Genomic DNA, 25,551 nt, shown 5'->3' with positions numbered 1-25,551 from the left:
GTTCTGGAAAAAGCAGAACTAGAGAGACAGTAAAAAGATCCGTGGTTGCTGGGTTTTCGGGAGGTGGGGGGTAGGGATGAAGTGGTGGAGTGTAGGACACTTCTAGGGCAGTGAAACCACTCTGTGTGCTACTATAATGGTGGATTCGTGACATTATGCATTTGTTAAAACCCACAGAACTGTACAGCACAGAGTGAGCCCTAATATAAACTGTGGATTTTAATTAATAATGTATCGATATTCGTTCATCATTTGTCACAAATGTACTGCACTCATGCAAGATGTTAACAGAAGAGACTGTGGGGGCAGGGGAATGGTATAAGGGAACTCCATACTCTGTGCAATTTTTCTATTAACCTAAAATTGCTCTAAAAAACAAGAGGATATATATTTTAAAAAGCATCACGTTTTGGAGGAATTGTGAGTATGTAAGAAAAGAGAATGCATCTGACCTAAACACCAAAGCACTCTCCCTTGAGCAGCACGAGGATTGGGGCTCTACTCCGGGCAGGTAGAGAAGGGGTGATATAATCCTAGCACTCTGCTTGAGTCCGCAGGAAATATTAAAATGGCCATAGTAGGGTAAATACCGTTTACTGGTTTTCAACTTAGAGACAAATCATAAATGACTTCATTATAGTTATGCAACAGAACCTGCTGGAACAAAGGCACCATGTGAGTACAGCTGAAAGAACTTGGGAGATGGCAAAGGACAGGGGAGGGGTGAGGAGGGGGAGGCACTGATATGCTCCCCTGAGCTGGGGGTCTCACTTGATAAAACCTAGAGTAGATTATGAAATAAGGACTTGAGATTTTAGTAGATTTAGGATTCCAAAGGCAACTAATTAAAAAAAACAAACAAGAAAACTGTCAGAAATTGAGAGGGATGGGGAGCGAGTCTGGGGAAAGTATGAAGGAGTTAAACCTTCCGCTGTGGGGAATCAACAGATAATCTCAAAATCTGATAAATGAAGAGTTGCATAAGCAGAGGTTTCAGTTAAGTATCCAGCGAGAACATCCAGAGAGAATGAACAGAAGGACCAAACCCAGAACGGCCCTGGACTGTGGTCACTTCTGGGAAGCAGGGCCAGGGTGGGGCCGAGGGCTGGAGCAGCCTGCCTCTTCCCCTAAGCCCTTGTGCTATTTGATTGCTTTACCATGTTCTGGTTTTACTTTGACGAACGCCCGAGCCCTGCACCAAAGATTCTTATTCAGTAGATCCAGAGTCTGTGTTTGAAAGAGCAGCTCCTTGAGCAATTCCGCCGAATAGTTCTAGCTAAGAGTCACTTTAGTAAAGAAACCTGAAATAGTACCCTCCTATGATCTGATGTAGGGTAGCCAGCTGTTTGAGTCCTCACTTTTCATTCAGAAAAACTGAGTCTCAGAGGAATCCACCGATGTCCCCAGACTGGCCCCTGGCCATTCACCGCTCACACTGGATGAAGATGTCATTACCAACACCCCTCTCTGGGGGGGTGGTGGGGAGGTTCTGGCCAAGACCTGCTCTGGTCAAGGCGTTCCCTGTTGGTCAGATGACTCTCGTCCTTCTGCTGCAGTGGGCGGGCGGCCGCAGGGCCGGGGGCTGGGGGAGAGGCCCGTGCCAGGCTGTGCTGGAGCTGGGCCCGGGAGCCTGGTACCCGGTCTTGTCTTTCAGTTGTTGGCGGAACATGCCCACTGCCCTATTCTGCCAGGGCTGGCGTCATTCTGCAGTGGACGCCCCCACAACACAGAGCCCTCCACATCTGCCAGGGAGGAAGTGGTCTGACCTGGCCACTCCTGTACCCCAGAGGAGAGGAGGAGGATGCAGCAACGGAAGGAAGCCGACACCGTGAGGATTTATGTTCCGCAGCAGCTACTAAAAAACGAAACCTGAGAACAGGGGTGGAGCCCTGTGATTTCAAGGGTGACCATTCTCAGTTTTTCTAAGGTCCGGCCAGTTTCCCTTAACTTTTAACTGGGAAATACACTGTACATATAAACAAGTATAAAAGAAAAGGACACCCGTGCATCAAACACGCAATCCAAGGAATAGACAGTATCACAACTTTTGATGTCTTTTCTGCACACACCCCCCAACCGGGGGTAATCACTTTCCCTGCATCCTTAAACAGTACTTTTTTCAACTTACAGATCACTGGAATCACACTGTCTGTACGTACGCTGTGCCTCACTTGTCTTGCTTATGTGAGATTCATCCTCGTCCTTCACGTTCACTGCCGTAAAGAGGTAGTCCGCAGGAGGAGTACCCCTCAATTTATTTTTCCATTCTACTGTTATTTGACATTTGTATTGTTTCAGTTTTTTCTATTATGAACATCCTTGCCAGGGAAACCCTTAAAATGTTCCTCCCAAATAAGTCCCCTCACCCGTCCGTCCAGAATTCTCGTGTTTCCCCTGCAAAGAGCCAGGGAGGAAAACCCCAGTCCGCAGCTGAAGTCCCGGGAGCTCTGCAACCAAAGGGTGATGTGATTTCCACCAGCCTCTCCTCCCTGCCCTGGCCTCACCTGCACACTGTCACCCACCTCCTCCTGAACCTGAGATTCCACCCCCTTTCTTTATGGCGGGGCAAACAATCGGGCTTTTTAGAGGCAGTTTGGATTTCTGAATCACATCGCTCTTCCTACGGCCTCCCACCCCCTTTATCCCCAGGTAAGAGAACACAGAGCCCTCAATGAAAGGGCCCCATTGACAGGCCCCAGACCTGAGCGCCAGCACAGCAGGATGACTGAGCCCTGCCCGGAGGACCACAGGAAGCTTGGAGATGCCATCAGGCCCGCGGGCCGCTCGGGTTTGCCACAGGGCAACCGGGGCAGAAAGGAAAATTACCCCGTGCGTGGTGGGGCACTTCTCCATGTTAACGACATATTGTTCCATTTAAGACTCATGCACACATACATATGTGTGTATATACAAATTTATGCACATGTGTGTGTGTGTATATATATATATATATATACTTTAACGTAACTTACTTTCTCTTTTATTTTTCCACTATTAGGCTATTAAAAAAAAAAAAAGCAAAGAAAAAAAAAACCCAGACTTCCAACTCAAAAGGAAGGATGACCAGGAATACCAGAATGAATAAGAGTCTCATTAAGAGTCTGAATAAAATAGACTTGTGGCAATGACAAACATCAAAAGACATTTGAAAAGTCATCTTTAACAGCCTTTTTCCTTTTAAACATTTTAAAAAATAATTTCAAACTTTCAAGACAGTTTCAAAAATAATACAAAACCCACGCTGAGAACTTTAACATACCCCCCCACCCAGATACCCAGATTCCCCAACTTTTAACAGTCTGCTGCCATAGTTATGCATCATTCTCTATAGCCATCTATGTATCCATCCATCCATCCATCGGATGGCTACCTACTTCCCTGTTTTCTAAACGTGTAACAGTAGGCTGTATGAATCATGCTCCTTGAACACATGATACTTTTATGTACATTTCCTGAGAACAAAGATAATCACCTATATAACCAATTTAAGTAGTTATCACGTTCAAAAACTTAAAACATTGATAAAAGGTTACAGTCTACATTCAAGGTTTTTTCATACGCCCTAATAATGCCCCTTTGAGTCTTTTCTCCTCCCTTGCTAGATCTGTCCAGGGTCAAGTATCGCATTCAACATTGTCTCTTTAGTTGCTTTTTTTTTCTAATTGTGGGAAGATATATGCAACATGAACTTTCCCATCTCATCCACTCCCAAGCATTCCTTCAGTGGGATTCATCGCATTCACAATGCTGCACTACCCTCACCACCATCCATTACCAGAACTTTCTCATTACCTTAAACAGAAACCCTCCATCCATTTTGCATTAACTTCCCATTCCCCCATCCTTTGCCACTGGTAACCCATACCCTACTTTCTGTCTCTATGAATCTGCATATTTTAGCTATTTCATGTAAGTGGAACCAAACAGTATCTGTCCCTTTGTGTCTTAGTTTACTCAACGTGATGTCTTCCAAGTCCAGCCACGTAGCAGTATGTGAACTTCACTACTTTTTAAGGCTGAGTGATGTTCCATTGTATGTATAAATCACATTCTGTTCACTCCATCTGCTGTTGGATGCTTGGGTTGCTTCCATCTTTTGCCTATTGTGAGTAGTGCTGCTATGAGCACTGGTGCACAAATATGTATCTGAGTCCCCAATTTAAATTCTTTTGAGTATACACCTAGGAGTGGGATTGCTGGGTCATCTGGTAGTCCTGTTTAGCTTTTTGAGGAACCGCCAAACTGCTTTCCACAGCAGCTGCACCATTTTGTATTCCTACCAATAAAATACAAAGGCTCTCATTTCTCCACATCTTTGTCAGCACTTGTTATTTTCCATGTTTTTAATAATAGCCATAAGTGGGTGTTAGGTGGTACCTCATTGTGGTTTTGCTTTGCATTTCCCTAAAGTCTAATGTCACATAATTTCTTTAAGATGGAGAAACAGTAATATGATAACTAGTACTTACTGAATACATACCACAGCCAGCCATTGTGCTATGTGCTTTATTTATCTCATCTCAATAGATCATAACCCATGACAGCTGTCATGACATCCATCTAGGAAGTTAAGGCCAGCATTAAAAAAAAAAGACAAGATTGGAATTATTTTAGGATCTATGTATCTTTAAAAAAATAAAAAATCTATTAAAATTTTAAAAAGATTGGAATTAAACTGAAAACACTGGAGTCACTTGAAATGAAGGTAAATATGATTTCACTTATATTCGTGCGTATTTATTTATGGGTCCGAGGTCATAATGTGAAACGTCTCTCTCACTATTCGCAGAGGCTAACATGCTATAAAACACTCCCTTATCTCATTTATTTTATAACCAATCCTTTGAGGTATATTCAGTTACTAATCTAATTTAACAAAGACAAAAATTAAAGCTACTTCCCCAACCTCATCTGTGCCACAGCCTCAATCCACCACCCTCCTGCCCCTGCTCTGCTCCTGACAAAATGGCCTCTGATTTCTGTTCCTCTTTCCTGCTCCAGAACACGTGCGGTTCCCTCACCCAGAACATTCTCACACGCCCCGCCAGCTCTCTGCAAAACCGGTTCAGATCTCGCCTAAGTCTCTGCAGAGAGCCTTCCTGGGCCACCAGCCTGAGCAGCGCCCAGCCCCTGCTCACGGCCCATTTAGTCTTATCTCCTTGTTGTGTTGTCTGCCTTCCCGAAGACGGGGACAATGCCTGTTTCACTCAGCAATGCACATCTAGCATCTAGGGCAGGACCCAGCACTTCCTAAGTGCTAAATGAATAAATGCAGAAACTCGCCCATGTCTTCATGGTGACCAGATGGCAAAGCCAGGATTCCAACCCAGGCCCAACTCGAGGGCGCTCTCAGCCCCTGCGCTAACTGCGCAAAAGCCCAGGAACAGCACGCACTGCCCCGGGTCACACTGTGGGGCAGGGTCTGCCCCGATCGGGCCCAGGTAGGTCTAACTTGGAAGTCCACATGCTTTCCATTACGCCGTCGGGGTAGGGCACTGGGGAGCTCCAGCAGCAGCCTCTGATTGGCAGCTGGGAATTCTGAGGAATCAACATAGAGACGGCCAAATCTTCAGTCTTAAAGAGAAGAACCTTGCCAGTGACTAGAGAAACACCACAAGAAAGCAGGTGTTAGGGGTTGAATCATGTGTCCCCAAAAAGACACGCTGACATCCTGATCTCCAGCCCTTCAGTGTGTGAACTTATTTGGAAGTAGGGCCATTCCAGCTGGAATGAGGCTCAAATGAAGTCATGCTTGAGCAGGGTGGGCCCTTCATCCAATCTGACCAGTGTCCTCGGGAGAAGGGGAGATGGCCAGGTGAGGACGGGGCAGAGACTGAGTTAGGCCACAACCCAAGGAACAGCACGGGTCATGGCCACCACCAGAAGTCAAGAGAGAGGCAGGGAACAGACTCTTCCCTACCAACGTAGAAGGAAGCCTGGCCCTGCCAACACCTTGATTTTGAACTTCTAGCCTCCGGAACTGTGACAGAATAAATAATTCCTGTTAATAATTATTTATTAAGCTGCCCGGTCTGCGGTCCTTTGTTACAGCAGCTCCAGGAAACTATGGCATCGTGGAAAGCACGATGATTTCTGCCCAGTTCAGGAGGAGAGCGGTCAGCTCCAAAATGGGGAGGGGGCCTCCGCTAGCCAAGCAGTATTCTGGGAAGGTCTGGAGATGGGGTCAGGGACAGGGGGAAAGCTCAGAGGCGCCATTCCGCAAGGGACGTGGACCGCACCTGCAAGCGCAGTGCTCCCCAGCCCCTCCAGGTGGCGTTCGGAGTTCGGAGTCCGCAGCTGAAATGAGAGGCGGGTGCTGAGAAGGCTCTGGCCGGCAGGCCCTGAGGCTGCAGGAAGGACACAGGACTGGTGTGGCCATGCTGCCCCCCTGTGGCTGTGGAACGCCTGGCCCACAGGAAAACGCACCTACAGATGTTTGTGCAGCAGATTTAGGTTCACAGCTGCTCAAACAAACGCCATTCGATGGGGTGGCCTAACCATGGGAGTTTATTGGCTCACGGTTTCAGAGCCTACAAAGGTTGGCTTCCTGCAGGGTTAGCACCTTCTGGCCGGCCAGCAAATGTTGGGGCTCCGTGGCTTTTCCATCACACGCAAAATCCACAGCAGCATCTCCTGCTTTCTCTTCCGGGTTCTGTGGACTTCCGGCTTCTGGCTGCTCCCCGTGGCTTCTCGCTCCGTCTGGCTTTCATGCTGCTTATCAAGGACTCCAGTAATCTGGGCTAGAGCCTGACCTGACTCAGCAGGGCCACGACTTAGCTGAAGGGAGGCCTTGACGGGATCTCTTCTACAGGGGCTCCGTGCCCAACAGGACACAGACCAAGGCCAAGAGCAAACTGGAGCTCACTATTCAATCCACCCACAAACACATGACGGGGGGCTGCTGGGGACGGGAAGGGGAGCTGAAAGGCCTCCCGTCCCTTACAGCCAAACCCTGCTGAGTCTCCTTCCATAAAGCCTTGTGTGAAGAAACACCCTCTGTATGCCCTCTGCACCGCCTGAGTACAGGCCTCCAAATGCCTCAGTCTCTCCCATGGTTACTTGTGTCCAGTTAGAACAGTCTCTACCTGTCCTACACTCTGTGCCTAAGAGTGTAAGACACTCTTAAGCAAGGGACTGACCAACCTCAGTCCCTTGCTTAAGATCCCTTCAGGACCCCCATGTCCAGGCATCTCAGCAGGGAATGCCACCCTCTGCGACCCCATCCTCACCTGCCAGGAAGCATCACACCCGCGGCCCACCAGGAGCCCCAGGAAGGCCACCTCCAGGCTTCGGCTCACCCTACGCCCTCTGACTAGACTGCCCTGTCCCCCAAGGCTGCCTGGCAAATACCTACTCGCTTTGTAAGCCTCAGGGAAAACAGTCATCTCAGCCCCCACCTGTTTCTTGACAGTGTTTCCCCTTCAGGCCCTTCTGATTTCTACCACTGTGCCTGCAACACTGGGTTACACTTCACGATCACTTTGCAGGTCCCCTACAAGACCAGGAGGGCAGGGATGGCACCGTCCTCATCCCCGATCCCAGGACCCCGTAAAGGGCCCAGCACATCACAATAATAATGGCTGCTCTTCAACCCCAGCCAAGTGTTATTAACGACATCAGCTCATTTGATTTGCACACCATTTTACAGATACGGAAACTGTGGCTCACGGGGCAAAAGCAACTTCCCCAAGTCCCGCAGTTACTGAACGAGTAGCAAAGCCAAGTCGGCCAGATGTCAAAGACCACGTTCTGAGCCATGAGGTCAGTGGTTCCAACTTGTCTGCACAGGAGAATCATTTGGGGGTGGGGTAGAGAGGGGCTTTTAAAACTTTCCCCATACCAGTTCAATTAAATCAGAATTTCTGGGGGTGAAGTCTCAGCCAGGGCTGACAGCCAAGGCACTGGGCTCTTTCCAAATAAATAAAGAACAACTGGCAGGGCTCAGCTGGAAGAGCCTCCGACTGGTAAATAAGCAGCAGGCTAAGGGGCTCACGCCGGGTGTTTAGATCCAGGCCACTGAGTGGTGGGCATTCCACTCCAATTGAGATTCACAACTGAGATTCTCAGTCTCCAGTTAAGACTCGCAGCCCTCCCTGGCTCTTAGAAGCCATCTATAACGATCCGTTTACTTGTTGGTTGTCTGCCTGTTCCTTGTCCAGAGTGTAATCTCTATAAAGCTACAGCCCATGTCTACTTTAAGTTCTATTCTGCCTTTTATATTAATTTCACTTCACATGGAACAATGCCCTATGTTTGGATGGAAAGCACAAACACCTTGGAACCAGACTTATCTTAGAGCAACGCCCCCCCTTGCTCTGCCTCTGCTTTAGCTGTGGGAGGCTGGGCAAGTCACTAAACCTGAGTCCCAGTTTTGTCACTTGTAACAAAGAGATCGTACTACTACCTAACTTGCCAGGTTGTTGTGAAGATGACACGACAGTAGGGTTTCTGTTTGGGGTGATGGAAAAGTTTTGGAAATGGACAGTGGTGATGTAGCGCAACACTGTGAATACAGTCAACAACACTGAACTGAACACTGGAAGTGGTTATGACGGGAAAGGTTATGCTGTATTTACGTGACCACGACACAAATTTTTAAATTAAAAAATCACACGACAAACTGTATGTGAAGAAGCTCTGGAAAGTGTAAAGGCCTATACTAAATGTAAGCTACAACTATTTCTGAGGCTTTGCCAGTCTTAGAAACACTTCTTCATTCAGTCAGCACGTATTGACTGAATAGCTAGTATATTCTATGCGCTTGTGTGCTGGAACTACATCAGTGAAAGAGACGAGGTGCCAGTTCTGGTGAGGTGTAGACTGTAATTCAGGGAGCCTGAAGAAATGAGTGAGCAAATAGCATGAATAGAAAGAGACGGAAAAATGATAAGTGGTGGAAACAAAGAGGTGATGCTAACACAATGTGATTGGTGGCAGGGTCCTAATTTTAATTTCATGGGCAGCCTAAGGAAAGAGGAGGACATTTGGGTGCATGATGAATGCCAGATCTGAATAATCAGAAGGCGCTCTCTCTGTGAAGATTGGTGGGGAGAGGATTTCCGGCAAAGGAAACAGCCTGACATGTCCAAGAATTGGAAAGAAAGTCACCAGGCAGAAGAGTAATTAAAAAACATGAGGTCAGGAACTCAGGGGCCAAATTGAAAGGCTTTGAGTAGGGGAGTGACGGGCTCTGTTTCCTGTGTTCCTAAGGTCACCCTGGATGCTCTATGGGAAATGGATGGGAGGAGAGCAAGACAGAAAGCAGGAGGACCAGGAGCGGCTGCTGCAGAAATCTCGAGGACAGCCGTGGAGATGAGATGGGAGCAAAGAGAGGGGCTCAGCTTGGTTTTGGAGGTCGGACCAAAAGGACTTGCTAACAGATGACTTTAGGAGTTTAGCTGGAACTGCTAGGAGGATGACAGGGCTAAAATGGGGAGGACCGGGGGGTAAGTGAGGGTTCAGGGGAGGGAGGACAGCCAAGAGTTCTGTTTGAGCCCTGTTAATCTCAGATACCTGAGACCTCCGAATAGGGGTACCAAGTAGGCACGTATTTCAACATAAGAATGGCATTCCAGAAGAGGCCGGGGAAGGGCATCACAAGGACACAGGTGGTACTTCTCAAAACGTAATGTGCAAATAGCCAGATATAGCAGCTACATACAGAAGGGGAAAAAGAGAAGGATTGAGAGGTGAAGAATTTTCTTATTTGTTTATTATTTTTATTGAAATAATGAAAATGCTCAATGATTAAAGTGATAAATATATAACTACATGATTATATTAAATACCATTGATTGTATACTTTAGATGAATTGAATCCTTTATTATTAGGTATCAATAAAACTGATTTGTTAGAAAAATATAGAACATGCATACCAATCAGCTGGGGATGTTGTGAAAATGCAGATTCTCATTCTGTATGCCTGGAGTAGAGGCTGAGATTCTAAATTTCCAGCAAGTTCCCAGGTGGTGCGAATACCACTGGTCCACAGACAGTGAGGCCTTCTGAGTGGCAAAAATCTAGAATAGAGGTTGGCAAACTATGGCCAGAGGGCCTAATCTGGGCCATGGACTGCTTTTGTCCAATGCGAGAGCACAGAGTGAGTTTATGTCTGTTTTCGTTTTTAAAGGGGTTGTTAAAAAAAGAGGAACATGCAACAGAGACCTTATGTGGCCCATAAAGCCTAAACAAAAGAGGCCTTTACAAAAGAGTCTGTCAACCCTGATCCAGAAAATCCTCTAGGGACAGGGTATATAGCTAAAGAAAAAGAGAGCAATTAGAACTGCCCTGAAGCCAATTATTTTGACTCCCAAATCAAAATGCCTGGTTTGGGTAAAGAAATAAAAATATCATGTACTTGTCTATGTTAATTACTTAATGGTAAGCTGCCAGTGAGCCCTGCATAAGAAGAGCTAACATCCAAGACTCCCAGGTGGACAGGGGATAATAGGGGAAGAGCTAGAGAGAGATTTAGGACTTTGAGTGGGAAATAGGAGCTGTGGAGAGCCTGTCTCTTTCAGTGCTTATCTTGGAACAAAACACTGAAAAGAAAAAGAAGGAAGCGGATGTGGACGCCTGCCTACCACATGGGAGGTCCTGGTGCCTCCTAAAAAAGACAAGCAAGACAGTAAGCTGACACGATGGGCTGGCATGGTGAGCTAACACAATGAGATAATACAGCAAAGAGACATAACAAGGAAATACAATGAAAGACACAACAAGCAGGGAGCGGAGGTGGCTCAAGTGATTGAGCAACTTCCTCCCAAATGGGAGGTCCCAGGTTTGGTTCCCTCTGCCTCCTAAAAAAGAAGACAAGCACTCAACGGACAGACACAGAGAGCAGACAGTGAGAACAAACAATGGGGAGCGGGGATAAATTTTTTTAAATCTTTAAAAATAAATAGAAAAAGAGCAGTGACTGGCTACCACTGTGTGCAGTACCACAGAAGCAATGCAAAAAACAATCACATAAAAAGGGAAGGCCACAAATTCTACAGGGTTGCTCTTTGGAGCAGAGTCCTCTGAATTTTGGCTGGGGGTGTGGAGGATGAGTGGAGGAACTGGGGAAGGTGAGGGAAAGGGGTGACGGTAAAAATGCCTGCAGTTTGGGGCTGTCCCCAAGTCATGTTTGGCTATATTGCCTTCCATCACACTTCTTCTAACCTCCCCTTGGGGAATACATTTGCTTAAATGTCAGTGCCAGAGAAGGTAAATACAGCTGTCCATTTCTGTCAACTCAAACCATCAATCTTGCTTTCTTTCAAAGGAAGATTAGGATGTTTTGCTTTCAGGCGTGAAAGGTTTCCTTGTCTCATACCAAGTGTTCACATATATTTCCAAAGGACAACAATAGTACCCTTTCTTGAGGGGGTAGGAAAGGCTAAACCTATAAAAAGACTGTGGCAGGAAATCTGTAAAGCCAAGCTGTGTTCTTAAATGCTGGAGGGCAAGTAACAAGGCAGAAGGATATAACAACACTGCCATGTGCTGCAAAACACATTTCAGAATTTCCTGGTTAGGAGGAAACTTTCAGATCAACCCACATTCCCCATGCTTCCAACAAAGCTGCCTACAAAACCTAAACCAGCTAAAGAAAAGAAGTTCCTGCCATGCCTGGCTTTTAGCATGGAATATCCTTTTATTCTTAAAATAAATTTGAAATTATTTGCATTCAAAACCAAATCCTGGAGAAGTGGATGTGGCACAAGCAACTGAGCTCCCACCTACCACATGGGAGGTCCTGGGTTTGGTTTCCAGTGGCTCCTAAAGAAGATGAACAAGACAGTGAGCTGACATGATGGGCTGGCACGGCAATCTGACACAACAAGACAACACAACAAAAGACACAAGGAGGAAAACATAATGGGAGACACAACAAAGCAGGAAGTGGAAGTGGCTCAAGTGATTAGGTGCCTCCCCCCCACATTGGAGGGGAGGTCCCAGATTCGTTTCCTGGTGCCTCATGAAAAAGTAAAAACAAATAACAACTAAAACAAACAAAAAAAAACCAACTCAGGGAAGTCAATGTGGCTCAGTGGTTGAGTGCTGGCTTCTCACATACTAGGTCCCAGGTTCAATCCCTGACCCCTACTACCTAAAAAAAAAACAACTCAAATCTCTGCCATTAACCCACAAGTTCCTCAAGTCCCATCCCCTGGTCACATCATTCATTCCACCCACCAGGAAGGGAGTTCCTTTGGGATATAACAGATCTTTGCAGCACCTGGCACGTTGCTTGGTCCACAAAGTTGTGTGGTGAGAGAGATCTATCTACTGAAAGATCTTAGTTTTTCTGCCAACTACTGACTGTGTGATCTTAGGCAAGTTACTTAACCATTTGTGGTGGTTTGGAGTTATGTACCTCCAGAAAAACATGTTGCTAAATTTAATCAATTCCTGTAGGTATAAACCCTTAAAAACAGGACTCTCTGATGCGGTCACTGCAGATGTGTGGCCCAGATTAGGTCTTAATCCTATTACTGAAGGCCTTATAGGGAAGGTCACAGAGAGAAAGCAGAGGGAGCAGCCAGAAGCTGGCGGTCAGGGGAACCCAGAAGGAGTGGGAGAGGCCAAAAGTCCCCCATATGTACCGCCATGTGACAGAGGAGCCGAGGACCAAGGATCAACCGCAGCCCCAGAATGCCAGTCTTGGAGAAGAAAACATCGCCCTGATCAGGCCTTGATTGGGACTTCTCCCAGCCTCAAAACTGTGAGCCAATAAATTCCCATGCTGTAAGTCAACCCCTTGCAAGGTATTTGCTTTATCAACAAGAAAACGGAAACACCTTTGAAAACCTGTTTCTCCACCTGTAAACTCTGATCACACAGGGTCATTCAGAGGATTAAATGAGATGATACATATAAAATGCTTGGATGACGGCTAGTACAATACTAAGGGTTGACTAAATGTGGACAATATTATTAATCATTTAGTGGATAAAGCCAGACTAACCCGTCAATCACATGCCCTCCCCCAAACACACTGCACTAGAACAGGATTTCTCAACCTTGGCACTCACTGTTGACACTCTGGGCAGGATGATGCTTTGTTTTGGGTGGTGTGGGTGGGGATGCATTACAGGACGTTCAGCAGCATCCCTAGCCTCCAACTAGACGAAGGTAGAGCCCCTACACCCCTCACCCCAGTTCTGACAACCAAAATGTCTCCAGACATTGCCAAATGTCCCTTGGGGGGGGATGAGCAAAATATCCCATCCTTCTATTGAGAACCACTGCACCAGAAACACACCAGTCGGATATGGCAAATCCTGGCGACCACAGTCCCTAACTCCCCCTACCCCTCTCTCCCCATCGGCAGCGGCTTCAGCCAGCAGGTGCTCACCGCTCAGGTGCTTTGGAGGCAACAGGTTATAGGTGCTATAGACATCATTGGAGAACTGCAGCTGGAGCTCAGGGCTGCCCTTCAGGAGCTGGGCCACCTGTTCCACTTGAAATGGCGTCTTCTCCAGGATCACAACGGCGTCCTCTCCATTCCTGTCCCCAGAGGACTCATTCACCTGTGGGCAGAGACTTCATCAGTGGGACCCAGGGGCAGAGCCTCAGGTGAGGCCTGGACAGCAGAGGCAGAAGCTTCCAGCGTCTCTGAAATCCCAACACACGAGTTGTTTTCCCTCGAGGAAGTCTAGCTGTGACAGTTTGGGATTATTTATGAATCCCAAAAAGAGGAAGATTATGTTTGTAAACTAATCTCTTCTACTGGGTGTGATACCCTTTGATTATATTGGATTCAGTTGAAGGGCATTTGATTAAATTACCTATTAAGATTAGGGTTTTGATTCAACCACATCAGTAGGGCGTAACTCAGGGTGAGTCTCTGTCCCCAGGTGGGCCAATATAAATGGACACTTACTCAAGAAGACACAAAGGAAGAGAGAGAGCTCTGTCATTTTTGACCCTAGGAAGAGAGATGAGCCATTTGCCTGATAGTTTGCAGCTGACCATGGGAAGAAAGTAGAGACTGATACAGGAAGCCCTGAGAGGCAAGCCCTAGGCCAGCCTACAGCTGGGCCCATGGAGCCTCAAGAGGAAGACGGAGCCCAGGAAGGAGAGACGAGGCGAGATCAGCAACCATCTCGCCTCATCACATGGCAACTGACTCTGGTGAGAAAGCCACCCTAAGTTGGTCTCTACAGGGTCTTGTAACTAAGTTTTTACCCCAAATAAATACCCTTTATAAAAGCCAACAGATTTCTGGTACTTTGCATCAGCACCCCTTTGGTAGATGAATACACTAGCCAATGGCACTCATTTTTCTTCTCTCAGAAAAAGCACATCATTAACTTAAATCCTTGCAGCAGCTCTCACAATTTTCTTTTCCAAAGAGGCAAAGCTTCTCCTCAGCTGTCTTTTATTTTAGGCTGGCAAGACTTGGTCAGATTCTCTCCCGTTTTACAGGTGAAGAAACAGGTCTAGAGAGATTAAGGAACTTGCCCAAAGTCACACAGCCAGTCAGTCTTGAAAGAGGAGCTTTTAGAATTGGGGGTCTCCCAACTCCCAGCTCAAAGGCTCCAGTGGCTAGTCTTCCACAGGTGCTGCAAACTGAAGACAGGTGGGCTGAGAACTACGTGGAACCGTGTAAAAGGCAAGAGACAGAAACCTAGGCAGGGACCCCGCCCCCACCAGATCCCCAGAAAGGTCCACGTTTGCGAGGAGCTCTGGAAACCCCCACAGCTACCCTTGGGGTCCCCACTGTCACTGACCAGTTCCCAAGACTGACTCTTCAGCCTCTGCTGGAGGGCTGAGCACGTGGAATGTGAACTGATGTGTAAGTGTGGGTGTGTCCCCGGGACACGTGCACCCCTGAAGTGCAGGTAGGGTAACTTTTCATTTCTATGTCCCCAGCACCTAGTTCGCTGCTGTCGGTTCACGCCTGTCAGTGCGTGAGATGTGGAATTAATTAATTACATAGTGAACTGTCTCCTCTGTGGGAACTGAAGTCCTGGAACCATGTGTCCTACGATCTGTTTCGTCCCCAGGAACAGAGCACAGCGCACCTTTATAGTTGAAACGCACAAATCAACGATTGGGGGAATGTGAAGCGTGACTTTTGATCTGCCAAACACTCTACAAATGTTGTTACTTTTAGAGGAGAAATTAGGAAAATTAGGCTTAGGTGTGTTCAATTCCCTTCACGCCTGGGTCAGCATCTCTCCTCGACACCACCCCCACCCCCCGCCGCACACTCTAGTGGTGCACTCCGCCTCCCCCGAGTAGCGCGATTGGAACTTTCCAGCCGGCAAAGGGGAAAAAAAAAAAAAAAAACCCGCCTCCAAGGCGATGATTGGCTCACTCCCTCCCGCGACCCCTCGCCAGGGCGGCCTAGTGGTACCTTCCCATGTAGGAAAATGATTTTGTCCCGCGCAGACTCCCTCAGCACTTTTTGCACTCTAAAGCCGGAGAACGGTAAGCGAGCAGGGGCAGAAGCACCATTCCCAACGCCGGCATTCTCTTCTGCGCCGGGGGCTTCTGTCTCCTCTGCGCCCAGCTCGCGTTTTCTCTTTAGGGGTTGCACAGCGGCATCCGCCATGCTGCCCGGAGACGTGATATGCGCCTGCGCAAAGGCACACCCCCCCCCCCCCCCCCGACCCTGCCCCTCCCGGCGTTTGGACGCGCAGTGCTTCCTGGGGAGCAACGACTACAACTCCCGACACGCTCTGCTCAGGCCGGGGAGCCGGGAGCCGGCTCGGGGTGGCGGGTGCTGAGGGAAGAGAGGGCTGGCAGCGAGCCCCTAAACAGGTTGGGGACGCCTCCGTCACCGCTCGCTTCCCGTGGACAGGGCGGTCCCAGGAGTAGGAAGGTCCCCATCGGACCCTGGACTTGCTGTGATACCGTGTTTGAATAATAACGTTTAAACCAGAATCACGTTGCTTAACAGACAACATTGATTCTCGTGGAGGGAATATTTCCGAAAACAAATCTATTAAGTCCATTTTATTTTTTTGGTTAAACTTTTGTGTATACATACATATATATGTATGTATATACATATGTACGTATGTGTGTATGCATAAAGTTAAGTTCTGCATAAAATAATTTCCTTTTAACACATTTTTATTTGAATTCAGCACTTAGAGCTGGTGAAAGGTAGACGGGCTTAGGGACCATTTGTAACACCTGCTTCTTCTGAGCCGGTAGCTTCTGCTTCCTGTACGTATCCATCTGGCAGATGTGCCCACCATGCTTCCCCAACATGAATGCTATTCATCTATCACGGTTTTGTTTTTTGTTTCACGTAAAAATTTTGCTTATAATTTCTGCCATTATGCTTTTTTCGTGGCTTTTATTTCTGGCTTGTCTGTTTTTGGCATTCTATACGTCTAAATTTTGCAAAGATGTGATGAAACAAGTATTAGTCAAAAACTTTATTCTTTAGGCCAATAACAATTTTATTTTGAGTTTCAGACAAATCTAAATGGATGGGCAGTTTTTGCAGTTTTCAACATTAGATGTAATCCTTGAGTTAGTTTTTGGTCAGTAACAAAGTGTATCCCACGGTGTCAATGACAGTTTGATTTGGAGTTAATTATTTCTACCAGAAATCTAGGAATTTTTGGATAAAAGGCTAATTGTTTTGTGGACCAGAATTAGTAGGAGAAACTGAGGATCTGGAATAATAATCTTCAACAAAAAATATTTGCTATGTGTCCACATGTTTTTTGGATCCATTCTTTGCCTTCTGGGAATACATATAGTAAGAAGAATGTAAGATGTTATAAACTATATGCAGAACAAAATGTCCTCCAGGCCAAGGGGCAATAGCAACACCAATTCCAACCTCCAAGGCCATGAACTCCTTAGGAAACTTTTGGGAAGGGGAAGCCACCTACCATCTCCAGGTCTCTGTTTCCTATGTGCCAGGTATTATCAGCCCTGACAAGACAAAGGAGGTCCCTACGTTCACAGAAGCCATATTCAGGTGGGGATCAGCTGCGGTAAACAAATGAGAGCATTTTACCAAATGATTAAGTGCTCTGAATAGAATAAAACAGGGTAATGTAGTCGAGCCTGTAGATTGGGAGTGCTTTAGATTGGGTCAGGGACGGCCCCTCAGGTAGTGACATTTGAGCTGACACAGAAAAGATAAGAAGGAACAAGCCCCGTCCAGGGACTGGAAAGTATATGTCAAGCAGAGTGTTTGGTGCTAAAAACCCTGAAGCAGGTTGGTCGGAGGTTTGTGGGTTATTGTTAAACTGTTTAGCATTGTCTCCCCCCACAACCACATTTGGCTAACTAAAAAATAAATAAAAACCCTGAAGCAGAGGAGCCTGATGAGTTTTAGAACCAGGAATGGCTCATGTGGCTAGAATAAAGTGAGCAAGGGTATTACAGAGAAAGGCATTCATTTCTGGCAAATTCATCATGGGGGCATAATTCGATTATAATCTCCACAAGGACAGAATCTTACTCTAAGAAGGCCTAGCTCAAGGAAAGGATGAACTCATAGGAAGCCTCCAGAGGTTCTATTAAAATACCAGACTTAAGAGTGCAAAGAACCCTTAAGGTAGGTCCTATAGAGCTCAACTTGACTTCAGAGGTAATCTGTTGAAGATTTTTTAGTTCACCTTATTTGGAAGCATTAGAACAGTCTGCATTGTCAAATGATAGCCATTAGCCACATGTGGCTATTTAGCACTTGAAATGTGGCTTGTATGCCTGAGGAATCCAATTTTTTTATTAAATTTTAATATCAGCCACATTGGCTAATGGCTACCAGCACAGATGTAGAACGTTTCCATCATCACAGAATGTTCTGTTGGGCAGTGTTGTACTTGAAAGCCCTCTTTTATAAGTGTTCAACCTGTCAGTCTTCTTGAGGAATCTCTAAGCTTATCCTGAATCTTTTCTTAATCTAAAGAAGGACCAGGCACTTCCATTTTGAGCATTATGCAGACTAAATAACCTAAAAACAAGTTGTTGCAAAACACCTAAACATTCTGAATGCCAAGTTAAAAACATATTACATTGCTGAGCTCTCAAGCAAATGAGATATTCAGGAACCAAGAATCATGGGGAGTAGTAAATGGATATTGAAGCTGGAAGCTATACTGAGGGCAACTGCTTATACCTAGAAATCTAGAGCCTTTGGTTTTAAATGTGTCTGTTCAAGGGACAGGAGGCAAGACCTGATCTTGTACAAAGTGAGGTGGAGTGGACTATTTGCCATAGAGCCAAGATCTCTAAGGTCTACCACCTCAAGAAAAGTACCAACCATCAAAACAAAACAAAAAAACACTACAGGAGACAAGATGATTAGGAAATGTATCTGCCTCAACCTCTGGCTCTGGAGAGAAGGGGGAAAACATCCCATAACCACAGGCCAGCCTTCATGCAGATTTGGAGTTCAAAGTCATACTTCCTGTATGACCCAGGAAATTCAAATTGAAAAATCTATTTAAACTAGTCTTGGATTCTTTATTGTTTGCTTACTCTATGTGAGATTAACCCCAGAAGAAATAGAAAACCTAAATAGACCTATAACTCTTTAAGACATTGAAACTGCAGTTTCAAATCTTCCCAAAATGAAAATGCTAGGCCCAAGTGCAAGTGATTTTACAGATGAGTCTACAATAAATTTCAAGCATAAACTCTTCAAAGAATAGAAAAAGGGACCACTCCCCAACTATTTTATAAAGCTTAATGTGAGTAACACAACCAGAGAAGAATACAAGAAAGAACAAATAAGGGTCAATCTTCCATTTGAACATAGATGTAGAAATCATAAAGAAATGTTAGCAAACTGAAATCTGGAAGTTATAAAACAGGTAATACATTATAATCGAGATGTGTTTTTACACCTGGAACGTAATGCTGGCTTTTTAAATATGAGAAAACTTACTAAAGGGGGAAGAATACATTATCTCTGTAGATGTGGGAAATTTTGAAGAGATTTAAAATCCTTTCAAGATAAATAAAGGGACTTCTGGGAAGGGAGAGGACCAGAAAGACATGGGACTCTCTTCTTTTCCAGAAAAATAGCTAGAGGACAGGCAGAAATGGCCTGGAAAAAAATCTCCAGGGGTTTAGAACACCAAGGGAAGACTGGACACCACCCAGTGGAGAGAAGGGCAAAGGAAAAGAACTGGGATGGCAAAACTCAAACACACTCGGACCAGGCATTGAATTGAGAGGGCTGCCAAAGAGCGCCATCTGCTGGCGCCTCCATGCCGGGTAGTACCAAACCATGGTTTGCCCTGAGAGCCAGCACTGGACTGAAGAAACCTGACCCTTGGCAATCTCCCTCTCTTCTAGCTGAGACTGAATGTTGAGGACTCACCTCCCTAGGAAAGGGGAGAGAGAGGGACACAGTTTAAGCTGACTCTGCTTTTGATTCATAAATTTGGTCTGCTGTGTCCCAGGAGCCCTTCCAGGCCGAGTGGGGTTGCGCCATTATTTGCCTTGGGAGCCTGTGGGGGCTAAAGAGATACGATCCTCCCAATCTCCTCTACTAACCAGCACTGATTGTTGAGCATTTAGAAAGGAGTGGAAATATTTCCTAGCAGGGAAAAGAGAGGGGGCTGCCAGAGAAGGCTGGAGAACTGTCTCAGAGAAAGTTTGAAGTACAAGACTCTCAGGCTTCAGGCAGGAAGCTCTGTCACACTGATCCAGTCTGCGTTAACAGCAAATACGCTCCAACCAGGCATTGAACTGAGAGCTGCCAAAGAGGGGAGAAAATTAAACCTCCCTCCCCAAGACCCTGGGCAGCTATTCCACCACCAATCACTGGGTCCAATGCCCAGTTTTGAGCAACTAGCAAGGACAATCCTAATAATCCAGGTCGAGACAAGAATCAAAGAGCAGTGGTAACACACAGCCTCCTACCACTAAATCCCTACAAAAGAGAAAGAAATTGAGCATCTGAGTAAACTACATCCTAATCAGATGCCTAGACATCAGCAAATAATCACGAGCCATACTAAGAAAATAGAAGATGTAGCCTAAGAAAAGGAATTTATCAAAGCTCCAAAAGAAATGCAGGATTTGAGAGAACTGATCAGCGAGATGCACACAAATTTCCAAAATCAAATTAATGAGTTGAAAAGCAATATGGTTAAAGAGATAAATGACATCAAGAAGACATTGAGGGAAAATGGACTTGGCCCAGTGGTTAGGGCGTCCGTCTACCGCATGGGAGGTCCGCGGTTCAAACCCCGGGCCTCCTTGACCCGTGTGGAGCTGGCCCATGCGCAGTGCTGATGCGCGCAAGGAGTGCCGTGCCATGCAGGGGTGTCCCCCACGTAGGGGAGCCCCACGTGCAAGGAGTACGCCCCGTAAGGAGAGCCGCCCAGCGCGAAGGAAAGTGCAGCCTGCCCAGGAATGGCGCCGCCCACACTTCCCGTGCTGCTGACGACAACAGAAGCAGACAAAGAAACAAGATGCAGCAAATAGACACAGAGAACAGACAACCGGGGGGGGATTAAAAATAAATAAATCTTTAAAAAAAAAAAAAAGACATTGAGTGCAAAGAAGAATTTGAAATATTGGTCAGAAAATTAATGGAGTTCATGGGAATGAAATACCCAATAGGTGAGATCAAAAACACATTAGAGGGAAGTGGCTTTGGCTCAATGGGTAGAGTGTCCGCCTACCACATGGGAGGTGCAGGGTTCAAACCCAGGGCCTCCTTACTCACGTGGTGAGCTGGCCCATGCGCAGTGCTGATGCACGCAAGGAGTGCTGTGCCATGCAGGGGTGTCCCTTGTGTAAGGGAGCCCCATGTGCAAGGAGTGCACCCTACAAGGAGAGCCGCCCAGTGCGAAAAAAGTACAGCCTGCTCAGGAGTGGTGCCGCATACATGGAGAGCTGACGCAGCAAGATGATACAACAAAAAGAGACACAGATTCCCGGTGCTGCTGACAAGAATACAAGCGGACACAGAAGAACACATAGCAAATGGACACAGAAGAACAGACAACTGGGGGTGTGGGGGGGTGGGCAGAGAAGGGGAGAGAATAAATTAATAATAAATCTTAAAAAAAAAAAAAAAACACATTAGAGGCATACAACATCAGGCTTAAAATGATAGAAGAAATAAGTGATACCAAAGCAGAACAGTTAGAATTGAAGAAAGAAAAGAACAGAGAGGAAAGAATGGCAAAAATTGAGCAGGGGCTCAGCGAGTTGAATGACAAAGTGAAACGCAACAACATACGTGTCATGGGAGTTCCAGAAGGAGAAGGGAATGGGGGCAGGAGGAGTATTTGAGGAAATAATAGCTGAAATTTTCCCAACTCTCGTGAAAGAAATGAAGTTACATGTCCAACATGCACACCGTACCCCAATTGGAATAAATCTGAATAGACCTACTCCAAAAATGTCAAATGTCAAGGATAAAGAGAAAATTAGCAGGAAGGACAGCCAAAAGAACAAAAAAGACAGACAAAAGTATAATATGACATGAAAACCAAAGAATAAAATGGTGGAAGTAAATAGTGCATTTACAGTAATATCATTGAATGTTAATGGATTAAACTACCCAATCAAAAGATACAGGCAGACAGAATGGATAAAAAAAAAAACCATGAGCCACCCATATGCTGCTTACAAGAAACTCACCTGAGACCCAGGGAGAAAAAACAGCTGAAAATGAAAGCTTAGAAAAAGATAATTCATGTAAATAGTAACCAAAAAAGAGCAGGGGTCGCTATACTAATATCAGACAAAACAGACTTTAAATGCAAAAAAGTTATAAGAGATAAAGAAGATCATTATATATGAATAAAAGGGACAATCCACCAGGAAGATATAATAGTCATATCTACATACCTAACCAGGGTGCCCCAAAATACATGAGACAAACTCTGGGTAAACCGAAGGGAGAAACAGACAGCTCTACAATAATCATTGGAGACTTCACGCCACTCACAGCATTAGATAGAACAACTAGAGAGAAGATCAACAAGGAAACAGAACTTGAATAATATGATAAACAATTCATATTATATACAGAACACTAACAGACATATACAGAACACTGCATCCAAACCCAGCGAGTTATACTTTCTTTTAAAGTGGATCTTTCTCCAGGATAGACCACATTTTGGGCCTAATGCAGCTCTCAATAAATATAAAAAGACTGAAATTATACAAAGAACCTTCTCAGATCATAGTGGAATGAAATTGGAAATCAGTAATAGGAGAAAAGCAAGTATGTGGAGGCTGAACAACACTCTCCTAAATAATCAGTGGGTCAAAGAAGAAATTGCAAGTGAAATCAGTAAATATATTGAGACAAATGAAAATAAGAACACAATTTATCAAAACTTTTGGGGTACCCCAAAGACAGTCTTGAGAGGGAAATTTATAGCTCTACATGCCTACATTAAAAAAAGAGAGAGCTGAACTCAAAGATTTAACTGAACAACTAGAGAAACTAGAAGAAGAACAGCAAATAAATCCCAGAAATAATAAAGGTTAGAGCAGAAATATATGAAATTGAGAACAAAAAAAAAATAGAGAAAACAACCATCTACCACAAAGTCTTTAAAATGTTTCCCTGCATTCTCTTCTAAGTAGTTTTATGGTCCTGGCTTTCATATTTAGGTCTTTGAACCATTTTGAGTTGATTCTTGTATGGCTCAAGCAACTGAGCTCCCACCTACCACCCAGGTTCAGTTTCCAGTGCTTCCTAAAGAAGACAAGCAAGATAGCAAGCTGACATGATGGGCTGGTGCAGCAAGATGATGCAACAAGAGACACAAAGAGGAAAACATAATGAGAGACACAACAAAACAGGGAGCAGAGGAAATTGGGAAATTTTCCACTTACAATAGCAACAAAAAGATTCAAATACCTAGGAATTAATTTGACCAAGAAATACAGGACCTGTATGCAGAAAACTACAAAACAATCCTACAAGAAATTTAAAAAGACCTAAACAAATGGAAAGACATTCCGCGCTCATGGATTGGAAGAACATATATCATGAAGATGTCAATCTTACCCAAAATGATTTATAGATTCAGTACAATACTAATAAAAATTCCAACAGCTTACTTTACTGAAATAGAAAAGGCAATTACAAATTCATTTGAAAGGGCAAGTGCACCCAAATAGCCAAAAGCATTCTAAAAAAGAAGAGCGATGTGGGAGGAATTTCACTGCCTGACCTTGAAACATATTACAAAGCCACAGTGGTCAAAATAGCATGGTATTGGCATAAAGACAGACACACTGATCAGTGGAGTAGAATTGAGAGACCAGAAATAAACCCTCACCTTTACTGCCAACTGGTTTGTTTTTTATTCTGTTTCATTTTTTAAGGATTTATTTATTTACTTTATTTACTTATTTTTATTTATCCCACCCTCCCCCATATGGTTCTCTCATCTGTCTCTTCATTTGCTCACCTTCTCCAGGAGGCACCAGGAACCGAACCTGGGACCTCCCACATGGAAGGTGAGTGCCCAATAGCCTGAGCCATATCTGCTGCCGGCAGTCTGCGGCACTTGCTGGTTTGTGGCATCTGCTTGTTTAGGCATCTGTTGTGGCTAATGCGGCATCATGCAGCATCATGTGACCATCTAGTTCATTGTGGTGGGGTGAAGGGTCTAGCTCATTGCAGCAGGGTGTGGCATCTAGCTCATGGTGGCAGTGTATGGTGTCTGTTTCCTTGTAGCAGGTGCAGGTATTTGCTCGTCTCCTTTAGGAGGCCCCGGAACCTGAACCTGGGACCTCCCATGTGGTGGGTGGGTGCCCTTCTGGTTGGGCCACATCCGCTTCCCCCAGTTTGACAAACCTACCAATTCATGTCAATGGGACAAAACAGTCTTTTCAACAAATGGTGCTGGGAGAACTGGATATCCATAACCAAAAGAATGAAAGAGTACCTCCAACTCACTCCCTGTGTAAGGAATCAACTCAAAATGGTTCAAAGACCTAAATATAAAAGCGAGGACCATAAAACTACTTAGAAGAGAATGTAGGGAAACATCTTAAGGACTTTGTGGTAGGTGGTGGTTTCTTGGACCTTACACCTAAAGCACGCGCAACAAAAGAAAAAAATAGATAATTGGAACCTCCTCAAAATTAAACGCTTTTGCACCTCACAGGACTTGATCAAAAGGTTGAAAAGACAGCTGACTTGATGGGAGAAAATATTTGTAAATCACTTGTCTGATAAGGGTTTAATGTCCATGATATATAGTGAGATGCTATAACTCAACAATAAAAAGACAAACATCCCAGTTAAAAAATGGGCAAAAGACTTGAATGTGATATTTGTCCAAAGAAGAAATACAAATGGCAAAAAAACACGTGAAAAAAAGGTTCAACATCACTAGCAATTAGGGAAATGCAAATTAAAACTACAATGAGATATCATTTCACACCTATCAAAGTGGCCACTATTAAAAAGACAGACAACTAGGAGTTTTGGAGAGGATGTGGAGAATTAGGAACACTTATTCACTGTTGATGGGAATGTAGAATGGTACAACCACTGTGGAGGACTGTTTGGTAGTTCCTAATGAAGTTAAATTAAATATAGACCTGCCACACGACCCTGCAATACCACTGCCGGGTATATATCCAGAAGAACTGAGAGCAGTGACATGACTAGACACGCACACCAATGTTCATAGCAGCATTAATCACAATTGCCAAAAGATGGAAACAACCCAGGTGTCCAACAACTGATGAATGGATAAACAAATTGTGGTGTATTCACATGATGGAATATTATGCAGCTGAAGGAGAAATGAAGTCATAAAGCATATGACAACATGGATGAACCTGGAGGACATTATGTTGCGTGAAACAAGGCAGACACAAAAGGAGAATACTGTATGACTGCACTGTTATGAACTAAATATATTGTATAATCTCATGAAGTTAATAACTTGAATATGAGTCACCAGAAAATAGAATGAGGTTAGAGAATGGAAAGCTGAGGGTTAACTTGTGCAGAATTAGTTTAAAAAAAAGATATGTGTTAATCTTTGGAAATGAATAGAAAAGGTGAAACCCCAACAAGCTTATAACTAGCAGTACTGTTATGTGCGTCTGAAAGGGTTTAAAGGAAAAGTCTAAGGTCATGTATATTACTATAAAGAAAGCTAAAAATGTAACATAGACCTGTATAGCTTAGTAAAATCGCATGCGAAATATAAATATGGGTAAAATTGCATATATGACCGTTTTTCTTTGAAGCTGAACAAATGCATGTTAATACTACAACATGTTAATATTAGACCAAAAAAAAAAAAAGCTAAATAAAAGAAACCAGACACAAAGTACTGCATATTATATGATTATTTATATAAAATATAACTATGAATTGCGGTCACCCCTCGGGCTGAAGTGTGGTTTGCTGGCCTGGCGAGGGGAGCGGCCGCGGTAGGCCTAATTCCACTGCCCCCATAATAGGGTGGTTGGTCGGGCCCACCGCCACCCCTGAAGGAAGCTCGGCATGGGCGCAGAGTGCCCTCGGGTCTCCCCTTCTCGGCAGCCATGCTTCCGCGGCCGCCCCTCCTCCCGGATGGCGCCACACGATGCCTGTGGGGCGGCACCCTTCTTCTTCTTTCTCCCTGCGC

At 45.1% G+C, this 25,551-nt stretch overlaps 1 protein-coding gene across 1 annotated transcript in view; it reads right to left on the bottom strand.

Annotated features, from left to right (window-relative positions):
- DCPS (decapping enzyme, scavenger) overlaps positions 1-15,578 on the bottom strand; it is a 48,426-nt gene extending 32,848 nt beyond the window's left edge. The window contains exons 1-2 of the mRNA XM_004469223.3: positions 15,351-15,578; positions 13,344-13,518 (exon numbers count right to left, since the gene is read on the bottom strand). Coding sequence (XP_004469280.2) covers positions 13,344-13,518; positions 15,351-15,548 — 373 coding nt within the window. The 5' untranslated portion in view covers positions 15,549-15,578. The remainder of the gene's footprint in view (positions 1-13,343; positions 13,519-15,350) is intronic.
- Between the last annotated feature and the right edge of the window lie 9,973 nt (positions 15,579-25,551).

Source organism: Dasypus novemcinctus, chromosome 27 (assembly GCF_030445035.2).
Source record: "Dasypus novemcinctus isolate mDasNov1 chromosome 27, mDasNov1.1.hap2, whole genome shotgun sequence".
Taxonomy (NCBI): domain Eukaryota; kingdom Metazoa; phylum Chordata; class Mammalia; order Cingulata; family Dasypodidae; genus Dasypus; species Dasypus novemcinctus.
Note: the sequence above shows the minus strand (reverse complement) of the source record. Positions and strands in the feature narration are given on the sequence as shown.